Source organism: Netta rufina, assembly GCF_964035555.1.
Source record: "Netta rufina genome assembly, chromosome: 3".
NCBI lineage: Eukaryota > Metazoa > Chordata > Aves > Anseriformes > Anatidae > Netta > Netta rufina.
Genome location: NC_140125.1, coordinates 22,578,933 through 22,590,531, shown reverse-complemented (window position 1 = coordinate 22,590,531; position 11,599 = coordinate 22,578,933). Strand labels below are relative to the sequence as shown.

The 11,599-nt window shown below is 43.9% G+C and overlaps 1 protein-coding gene across 1 annotated transcript in view; it reads right to left on the bottom strand.

Annotated features, from left to right (window-relative positions):
• The window catches only part of TGFB2 (transforming growth factor beta 2), a gene marked incomplete at both ends in the record, with an annotated part of 71,038 nt that extends 69,611 nt beyond the window's left edge, over positions 1-1,427 (bottom strand). The window contains 1 exon segment of the mRNA XM_084283408.1: positions 1,196-1,427. Coding sequence (XP_084139534.1) covers positions 1,196-1,427 — 232 coding nt within the window.
• Between the last annotated feature and the right edge of the window lie 10,172 nt (positions 1,428-11,599).

Here is an 11,599-nt window from a genome sequence, read left to right as displayed (position 1 = left end):
GATGTGTGCAAACAAAGGGAAGATCTGCAGACAAAATGCAGTTAAAAAACGGACCGCAAGGACGGCTTGCGATCGAAAAACGCACGGGAGGCGTCAGTGAAAAAAAAAAATAAATCACAAAAAACACAATAATAATACAAAAAAGGAGCTACGACTGGAGGAAATTCGGAGGGGCGAAAAAATAAAATAGAATAAGACGGGGGTGTAGGGAGGGGGAACAAACCGATAAACAAACCCGCGAGTCGCGTAAGTCGGAAAAGAGGCTGTTCTCAGCGAGCTGGCGGAGCAGGGTGGAAAACGCACACAGGCACCAAAAAAAAAAAAAAAAAAAAAAAAAAAAAGAGGAGGGAAGGAGGGAGGGAGTTAGGGAAGAAGTGATGGGTACGGCAGGGCGCTGCGGCACCGGGGGAGGCGCGCACGTGTGCGGCCGGCGGCGCGCAGCCCCGAGGCCCGGCAGCGAGCGGTGCTGCTGCTGCTGCTGCTGCTGCTGCTGCTGCTGGTGTTGCTCCGGCCGCCCGCCTCCCGCCGGCTGCTGCCTGCGCCCCGCGCCGCATGCACCGACCCACCCCCGCCCGGGCCGCTGCGCTTTTTTCGCAGCTCCCTCCTCTTCCTCCTCCTTCCGCCGCGCTCCGCCAGGCAGCGCCGCGGCCGCCTCCTCGGCAGCAGCGTCCCGGGGCCGAGCCGCGCCGCTGCCCCCCCCCCGGCGGCTCCCCCCCCGGCGCCCCCCGGCCGCGGCGCTCCCGGCGAGGAGGGGACGGGTGGCGGCAGCCAGCATCGCGGCCGCGCGGGGACACGGCCCTTTATAGGGCCCTTTATAGGGCCGCCCCGCCCCGCCGCTCGCCCCGCCGCGGGGTGACGTGGTGGGGCCGCGGGGAGCCAGCCCGGGGCGCCGCCGCCCGCCGCCGCCGCCTCCCCCCCCGTGGGGGGCACCCCGCCGCCCCGGCTCTCTCCCCCCTCCTGTTTAAAAGGGAAGGCTTTGAGGCTGCTTGCGCCCGGTACTACATCGGGCCGAGCGGCAGCGCTGCTCCAGAGGAGGAACGGAGCCGGGTGGGAGCCCGGGCGGAGAGCAGGGAGCGCCCCGGAGGGACCCCCCCCCCCCCCGCGCTCTGCCCCTTCCCTTCTCTGCACGTTCGCTGCCCCTGCCCGGCAGGGAGGGACGAGCAGCGTTTGCTCCTTCCCCGAGGTGTGCTCGTACCTCCTCGCCCGCACTTGACAGGAGCTCTGGAGCCCCGCGGAATGACTCCGTCATTCAGTTTTTTCCGCTGCCTCCTTCGGCCGCAGCGAACATCGCAGGCTTGGGCCGTGCAGGCAGCCGGGGGCTGGTGCTGTGACCTCGGGAGGACGGCTGCACCCGGCTCTGGAAACATCATTCCTGGGTCCACTACACATCCCGCGACTTCGTGCCGCGAAGCTCTTTCACAGCCCATTTATCAGCCCTGTTGATCAGCGTTTACTTTGTAAAAAGTTTAGGTAGACTTTTCCTTCCCCTCACCCCTTCTGTCCCCAAAGCCCCCTCTGAATTAACGTTCCTCTTCCTTCTTGGTGCATCTGCACAGAAAAGGTCTTCCTCCAAACCATGACAGCCACAGGCTGGGGAGGTCACAGCGCTGCGGTGTGCTGCTTGCATTGTGCAGGATTCCCCCACGGAGGAGTCCTGCCAATGCTGCCAAACTGCAAGGAAGAGATGCAGAGAGACAAAGGAGCTGAGGATATATATTTACAAGTACTGTGCACATGCAGTTTTTGGAAATAAATTTACTCTTCATCCTTTAGAAGTACTTGGGTGTGTATGGCACTTGTCACTGCGAGGCTGTATCGTCCCCAGTCCAAGAGCTAATGGTGCTTTCTGCCTAAATCCATGAATTCCTGCAAGGCCAGATTAAACGTCTGGGCCACAACATCACATTTTTACTGCTGTGCATGTCAATGTCCCACTCCTACTGACCTCAAAAACACAGCTGCAGTGAGAGGAATGGCAACGTTTCCAGAATTACTCAAATAAATAAGCAATCTCAACATGTAGACTCAGCTGGTTTCACTTCTGCAACACACCTGTACAAAACCAAGGGGACAGTTCCTTGAGCTGTTACATCTCACAGCTCAGCTGACTTCACTGCTCAGCTGACGAACCAGCGCTGCAGCACAAGGTGCCTCAACTGCAAATACTTCTAAAGGAAAGGCTTATTGAGTTATTTCCTCCAAAAGCTCCAGCAAAACCCATGGAGAAACACCTTGCTCTAACCCCATGGCCCAGTAACAACATTTGGCTGCTGTTAATGCACTGCCCAGTGCTTGCCTTGGGGGCTTCTGAGCAGCCCTGGGGACAGTGCTCGACACTTTCCTGCCCTGCCAGATCCCCCCAGATTCTTGCATTTGTTCAAATTTGGAGAAAAGTAAACACACACACACACACACACACACACACACACACCCCTTTGCCATCTCTTTTGCAAGAAGCAGCCCCATAGCCTGTAGGACTGTGAAGATGGGGCTGTGCCTGGTGCTGTGGCAGTATGGGTTCCCCCTGCAGCCAGAGGTGCTGGAGGCCCAAGCTCCACAGAAGCCCTCTGCAGAAGTCACCAGGGATGCCTCCAGGCTGACAGCACACCAGGCTGACTAGGTTTTGAATGCTGCTGCGATTCCTTCTGATTTGGCAATGTTTCCTCAGAAACTTTTTTTTTTTTTTCCTAGTCCCTTTAAAACCCATCTGTTTTGTTCACATTCGAGGTGGCCTGTTTGCTTCTGTTTCTGACCCTCTCAGTGTGACATGGGGTGTCAGGTTTACCCGGGTTCAGATCTCTATTTTGCCTCACTGCTGCAACAAAGCTGAATTCCCTACAACTTTCTGGTATCACCATGGTGATGTTTTTGCCACGCAGGACTTCCTGGGAGCAGCGGCACAGACAGGCTTTGGCTTTTCTGTTACGAAAGCCCCGGCTACTTGAGCTAAATCCCCAACAGCTGCAGCTGGCCCATCGCACATGCCTGAGCTGCTCTGATTCGCCCCAGGAAAGGACACCTACCTACTCGCCAAATCATTAAAATGCACATTGGCGTCCATAAACACCGACTTTCCATTTTGCAAATGGAAAATATCTGGAACATATACATCATGATATACACACCATGACTTATCTGATCTCACTTCCCAAATCTCCCCGCTGCATGTATTTGTCTCTCCTCCTCCCCAGGGTACAAGCCTCTAAATGGGTGACAGCTTTACCTCACTAAAGGAAGCATTACACAGAAGAGGCTATCAGAGATTACCAAGCCAAACTGCACGCGCTCTTCAAAGCTGGACAAAGAGCAATATCACCAGAATTTAATAATCACGTGCCCTCCACAGGTAATTCAGCTTCCACTTTTTACCTTTAAGTTTCAGATAGCTGTCAAAAGACATCCTAATCACAGCTTTGTGTGTTATCCTGAAACACTCTTTATTTTTATCCATTTCAAAACAGTTTGTATTTAATGAGCACCCGCTAGCTTCAAAAGCTGTTGGGATTACCAGGCACTAAAGCTGAACTAACCCTGCACTTGCCCATTCTCTCTACCTCTATGAAATGGACTTACCCTGTGTGGCTGCTGTCAGTGGGAGCTTTGTAAGTCAGAAAGCAGGAACTGGCCCTCAGCATTTACACAGGGAAAGAACAGAACTCATCTGTTCTAGAGCTTTTAATTCAATACAATACCGTCTTTTTATATATTGATTTATTTTTTTTTTAATAAACAGTAACTGTTTATTAGAAAAACAGGGACACCTGGAAAGTTACTTCACTAAACTTAAAAGTTTCATGTTTCCTATTAACTTAAAAATTATGTGGTCAGGATTTTACAATTTGTGGTTTCTTTTTAGATTGTTTTGGTTATACGCAAATGTGCTGTGCAAAATACAAAGGCAATAATCTTTCTAAAACTGCTGACGACCAGGTCATTAAGTAAGGTGGCCGGCCACATTTCATACACTAAAGAACACTGTTGGAAGAGGAATAACTTTTAAAAGTTAAGAGGTGACTTTTGTAAACTCGCACACTGATGACGACTGTAGGATGCTTGCACAATTAATTCTTTGTGGCATGCACAGAAATCAGCAGCAGTTGCTGTGGTCATGCAGAATCTCAGCTATTCTGATGCAGGGTGCTAGGCAAAAACTTTTGAATTCTCCTTTTTATAAAAGCACGCATAAGAAGGTTCAACTTGTAGAGCTGAGGTGACACCTAATAAAGGTAAGGCAAAAAGGAGATGACAAATAATGGAAAATTTTAATATATACACCATAATAACCCTCTAGATTTTTCTGTTTATTATCTTTACTGAAGTACAAGTCCACACTTCTGTGCTGTACATTTCATTACTGTGTGCAGTAATGCCTATATGAATTTTGAGAGCAAATCCTGCTGACCTTACTAATACAAGCAGCCCCACTGCCGCGAGGATTGCATTTCACACAGCCCCAGCCCCCTTCTGCAACGCTCGTGTTCCAGAAGATAATGGCTACTTTATATAACACACTGTTTAACACGCAAGACTGCTATCCATATATACACATGCATGTGTAACTACTTGCCAACTGGCAAATCGAAGGTATGTTTCTGATATGTATGTGTATATATATAAATTAAAGTGGAATACATACATACACGAAAGTTCTCATTCCCACAAACACAGTCAGTAAGCTCTGTGGAAATGACCACAAGAGAACTGTCAACAGGATATGGCCCAGAAAGCCATTCAGGAGGCTCTTCTGGGATCCTGTGGAATGCCACCCCCTCCACCACCAAGTGAGAACACCGTATTACAGTAAGCAGTAATGTCCACAAGGCAGTGTGCAGTCTGTATTTAGAACTGTACCTTAATAAAATACATCTAAATGGTACTACGAAAACAACAACATCAGACAGGATCCCGATCCCAAGACACCTCAAGTCAATATTACTAAAATTTACAGGAATGGGAGGTACTGAGATATTATAGCTGGCCCTTAGAATAACTCTCCTGCAAAAGTCCCAGAATTCTACAAACAGAAAGGAACATGACCATTAGTCTGCATTTCGTTGCTATGGTTATTACCCGTCTTATGGAGCTTGGATTTGACATCCTAGAAAATAACTCCCTGGTGGTAAAGTTGCCCACGCTCTCCAAAGAGTACTGCAGGACACTACGGAAATCAACACCAATGGGCTAAAATTCCTATCCTGAAATATACATTTGTTTTTTAAAAAGGTTGCAAACACACATCAGTGCTGCATTCAAAGGCGTTCCTTCTTCTAACAGCCAATTCCCATCTTCAAATTAGTTAAGACTGAAGCCTTGATAAAAATTTCGTGAATGCCAGACAAGTTCCGCCATGGTTATACCTCCCAGTTTGATCCTCTCATGTTCTCTTCCAAATCTGCTTGTCAGCCCTGGGGTTACCACACTAATCTTCTCTGTATCTTTCCAGTTTTAGCGTATGTACCACCAAAAAAAAAAAAAAAAAAAAAAGGCCTTCCTTAATCCTAGCACCTGTGGTTTTAATCACCACAGGAAATTCTGTTTCCACTAAAGTCAGTAAGATTTCTACTGTAAGTATCAGCAGAGGAAAATGATCAGGTTTGCTAACTAAAAATAAAAAATAAAAGAGAGAGAAATGCAAGCGCAGGGGTTTATATACCACAGGGTCTTGACATCTACTTACAGCAAGCATGACAAAGTAAAGACAGTAGGGTAGAAGTCATCCCTTTAATCTCTGTGTTTGAACCCCTGACCTGCATCTCTTTCTCAGTATTACGGCTGTTGCCTGCTATTTCTGAACCACTCCATGATGATTTGGGTTATGCCCCACGAAGTAACATACAAATGATACCTATAAATACTGTATTCCTAACAGAGCATCAATTGGAGTTTATTTCAGGAAATTAAAGTTATGCAACTCAAGTTAGAATATACATCACATTGCACTACAGAGGTTTAAGAAGATTACGTATGGAGCAAGATTAATTGGCAGCAAATTCAAAAAATGGGCCAGCCAATAATGCAGTATTTTAACCCATAAAAAGCCAGACAGCCTGGGGACTGGAATCCTGGCTTCTTCACAAGCTGCTGGTGAAGTCCACACAGAAGGAAAGCTTTAGTGAGTTTATGCAGCTTCAGAAATGTTTTTCCTGATGTTTTTAAGCGACACACATTTGAGATAATCCCCATGAGTTTACAGAATGCAGTGCTTTGTTTCATATTACCCCAGGGGAAAAAAAACAACACACATGCACTGTTAAGGTTTTCTGCTGCACTCACAAAACTAGTTCTGGAGAAAGTCTTTGTATTGCCTTTCTCTCTCCTCCCAGTCTCACACATTTTTAAACCTGCTTTCTATGCCTGGCTACCAAAACCAATGAAAACAATATTCTTGAGTGGCTCCATTTCAGTTCAGTTGGGATTCATCTCCCTATAGCAGAAGATATTTTTCTCCCTATAGCAGAAGATATTTTTCTCCCTATAGCAGAAGATACTTATATTCTAAGATACATATTTATCTTCTGCTATAGCTATTTATATTATCCTGAGGGTTGCTCTTTAAATGTACCAAATACTGGAAAATTTGGCAACCTTAGCTTGTAATTTTTTTCATTGTAGAAGTCTCCTTTCCCACCCTGCATTATATAACACATCCTTCCTTTACTTTGCAGCATCTTACGCTACCTCAGTAGGCAAAGAACATCAACTACAGCTTTCTTTCCCATCTGAGGTGCTACAGACCCATCAAGGCTAGCAGATTTAGGCAAGTGCTCAAACAGATGCACATCTGCCAGCCCAGGGCTGAATGTGGCAGCCCTCCTGAAGGTATACCTCAAGAGGAGGGGTTTGTGACACACCCCTTCTAAGAAGGGAAAGAATGGCATTGTTCAGAAAAGATGTAAGAACAACTGGTATCAAGAGCAGGAGAATTACATGTATCACCATTAACTACGTCAGAGGATGATCTGTCCTTTGGACATCAACTTTCTCTGTCACGGATACAGGCTGACAGCTAAATGCCTACTCTCACAAATGTTAATGACGTGAGTGTTCAGACAACATTTACAGGTAAATTAAAAAAAAAAAAAAAAGGCACACAAGCCAATAATGCAGCTGTTAGACCCAGTAACAACTCGAATAAAGGACTCTGACTAATTGTGCTCTTAACCAATTACTGTCCTACCAGTATTGAGAAGAACCATTAGGAATAAAGCATGAAACAGAAGGCTCTTTTCCACTTATAACTTTAGCAAGTTTGGGGCACTAAGTTCTCTGTTATTATGGATAAATGCCGTAACTGTTTTAGCCAAATTTCCTTCATGAATAACAAGCGTATAAAGTCAGTGACATGTACAAGGGAGTACAGAAAGACACCCAGAGCAGGTACGTACATTACTTCAGTACATTTCACTTGGTTCACAAGGCCATATCCACAGGTGACCCTCACAGCCACTCCTCATTGCATCATGGTTCGTTACATTGCTTCCTGAACTACCAAGGCTTCAAACAGGCTCCCTGTCTTTGACCTTCAGAGGCCAAATCCAGTGGGTCACCTGCAAGTTGTCTGTATGTAGACAGCACGATGCATAAGGAGGGAAGGAATTATATACTACTTTCATATAAATTTATCACTAGTTTGGCAGGTCATCTTGATTACTAACCTCAAATAATGGTGGCAACTTTTTGTGACAACTACCTTAACACAGCAGCATACAGAGACAGCATGCAAAGCACTGATGGAACAAGAAACCAAACTTAGTTCTGTAGTACAAAACAAACAAACAAACAAACAAAAAACAATTTGTCATAAGGCAGATGGTCTAGCATTATGCTCCAACAGTAACTGAAGTGAATGAGAAACAAAGACAATGGTCTGTCTCTGGTTAAGTGCAGTATTGATGTTACAGGAAGACACAGAGGTAACTCATTTCCCTTTTTACTTAAACTATCTTTTTTACATAAAAGTTATTTCACTTTCACTTTAATTCTAGACAATAACACACAAGATTGTAGTAATTGCTCCAGCAATTAAAAAAAAAATAAAATTAATGAACAGAAAACAGCAGTGGTACTGGCGGTCTTGGCCTAACCTGGTTGCACTGAGACAATGTCAGAAAGGCGTTCAATGTCTTGCAAGGCCGAGTCCCTTTGCTAACAAAATCTGCACAATGAATGGCAATGTATTATCCCCATGAGCTGGATTTGTTTGTTCAATTGTTTTACTGGAAGTGTATTTATACTTAGGTCTAATACATTGTCTGGCAGAGTAAGGAGCCCTGAAACGGATAATCTTGCCTGAAGGCTCTGAAAAATCTTCGTTGTTTCTCTGTCATGAAGTAACACCACTTGAGAATTTTATGACGTATCTTTTTAATAAAAATATATTTCTTTCATAAGCACATAACCAAGAAAATTTCAGCAGGTATTGTCAAGTACTCCAATCACCTAAAAAAAAACAGTATGCAAAAACACACTCTTGTCACCAATGCATAGCTGTGACATCTGTTACTTTTGAACTGTAAGCTCTCTGGAAACTCATGGGAATTATAAATTAGAAAGTCTTATCACCATTGCGTAGGTTGCTAACAACATGGTTTTGATCACTTTTGATCTCCAAAGCAGCACTGCAAGGTGGCAACTGCATGTATGGTAAGTGCAGGTAAGTCAAATTCTCAATTACAAAGAAGAGTAAGTTGTGGTACCCAACCCTCTAATGAGGGTTTTCATTCAGAAGCCCAACTTTAGGCACGTTTTCTGAAATGGATGCACACCAGTATCTGTCCCTGAACGTAGGGCACTCAGTATAAGGCTGCCTCAAAAGAACACTGTTAGGAAGCTGCAGAGGTGGAAAAAAAGCCCAGAACTGCTCACTACACGTATTTCTGTCAGCAGCTTCCCACTCCGATACATCAGTGCCAACAAGCTTTGCAATTTACAGATCACTTGTAAAACAAAGAAAATCCTCTTTAAATAAATTGTAGACAACAAGAAAGTCAATGCAGTAAATATTCAAAGTAAATCATAAACATCTACAAACTAGAAAGCTTTTCACTACCATTTTGCATGGATCAAGCAATTCTTAAATTTGTTTCTGTTCTGAACAAGAATGGGAATGTTCTTCCTGACTGGGATAGAAAAACAAAGTTAAAAGCAACAAAGTGACTCTATAGCCAAGGGCCCTTGGTCATAATCTTCAGGATTACATTCATAAATGTAGTTTATAAAAGGCTCAGGAATGGCTATTGGAAACTCCAATATTCAAATATGTTAACGTTTTTTTAAATTACAGCAAACAACCCTATGCTACCCTCATTCCAAAGGATGAAGCATCGCACCAACACAAGCATCTTTCAGCAAGTGCTGAAACCATTCAGTTCAACATAAGTCTTATTTCAACATCTCTTAAGAGAAAAAAGTGTTTTTTTCTAAGAAGTATTGGCCACTCTGTGTGTAAAAAAGAATGATTAAGGAAAAGCCCTAATCTAGTAGATCATCTACAGAGGTGAAAACTTTGAGGTTTACATGCTGATAGAAACTAAAAGCCTTTGCATTAAGGGTAACAGTGAAGGAAATTAACAATCTGTTAACCAAGAACTTGCCATGTCTCCAGTGTCTGTCATTGAGGTCCTAGAATATGTTTAGCATTTTGTTTAGCAGTAGGATCCTATCTATTAATAAAAGTTTAGGAGACTTCAATATTTAAAGCCTTCTCCTGGCCCCTCTTACTCTTTACCTCAGCAAGTCTTGAAGAAATCATTGAGCAATTTGCAGGGGCTGGAAGTAAGCAACACTGATGACTGTTCTGTGTGGATATTAACTAAGCCAGGACTCATTTCATAAGAATGAGGAGTTTGTCATTTTAAGTTGTGCAGCGTGGTGTGCCAGATGACTTCTGCCTTCCTCCCTGAAGACAGCTACTGAGCCAGCTCTGAACAGATGCAGCATTACAGACCACCTTCTTCTGGAAGTATCAGATAGTCAAAATACTTTTATGGACTCCAAACAAAAAGAGAGTAGAGGAAAGAGAAAGAGCCCTGTCTCCACTAGGAAGCAGCAGGGACCCCAGGCAGCAGCTTCCAGCCCTTTTGTTCTGCTCAACTTCTGAACTCCACGAGAATCTGCCTTGCAGCTGCAGAACTAGGACCTCTTCCCTCCATGTTTTAGCAGGGAAGACTACGTGATGCAGTAGCATCACACACAAGGATATTCTACGACCACTCCCAAAGTTTCTCCCTAACAGCAGGCTGAAGAAAAGAAGGGAGATGGTCCATTTTTCCATAGGCCAAATCATGTTTTCCTTGCTGAGAAACTAGACGGGAAGAGGACAGGCATGGGAAGAGCTGACCCTATGCCTTCTCTTATTAAACAAAACCTTGTTACTTGCATGCAATCCATACAATATTAAACTCTACATACTCTGGAGTTGGCCTGAAGCCTAACAAAACTGGAACCACCCCATCCTTATTGGCTTTATATAGATAGGTACAGAAATATACAAAGTTAAGATGATTCATGCTCTCTGGAATGAAGGGCAGCAGCACAGCTTTGCTTAAGCAGAGATATTCATGGGAGCAGGCAAAATACACTGAGAAAAGCAGAGATATTCATGGGAGCAGGCAAAATACACTGAGAACTCTTGACGGGAAAAACTGCTAAATATTGTTCTTTTTAGCTGTTGAAAAGGAAGAATATTACTGAAAAAGCTGGTAGGGAGGCAGGTGGGCCAGCTGATTCTACAAACGAGAGGAAACTGGAAGATGTCTGGGCCAAGCAAGGTTTAGCTCTTGATTTGCTAGTCAATTAAAACTGAACTTGTGAAATAAACCAGTGCCAAATGCCTAAAATTAAAATGCACTGCTTCCATCTGCCACAGGACTCCTTAGTTTATTTCTCTTTTAGAATTAGTTACCCATTGAAGTTATTCTAGGAGCTTCTCTGCTTATGTCACAATGAAAGGACAAGCCGCACTATCAGATTTATAAAATTATCCCATTGAACAAAAAATCTGAGTAGTATGCCTCTTAAAAGGCAAGAAATGCTTTGATTCTATAGGCAAAATATTTAAGCACTGCTATGCACTTTAAATGGAATGGGAGCTCAAGATGCACACAGTTAAACACCTGAGTATTCTAGAAGTATTTTGAAAGTAGTCTGAAGTTTTCATAATCACCTCAGGATATTGTAGTTTCTAAGAAAAACTAGATTATTTTTCAAGAGTTTGATCTCAGCCAGAGACTGGTGATATAAACCTAGAGACCTACTCTAGATTTAAAGGTGCTGATGTAGTTTTTCCACACAAAGTAACTAAAGTCTGCAGAAAGAAAGCAACGTCAGATTAGACTATTATGCTGTTTTATAGACTCAAGATTCATTGTAGTATATTTTTGTATTGCACTAATGAGATGCCAGCTCTAGCTGAACAGCTATACAGATGTCTAACCTTCAGAAGCTGGGATAACCATATGTCAAACTTCTGTGGTTTTGCCACTTGATATTTTGGGTGTATGCCTTCATTTGTGATAATAAATATCAGGCCACAAACTAATGTCTACTCAGATATCTAATATGTTTAACACTCAAAGCAGCTTGAAAATCTAAACATTTC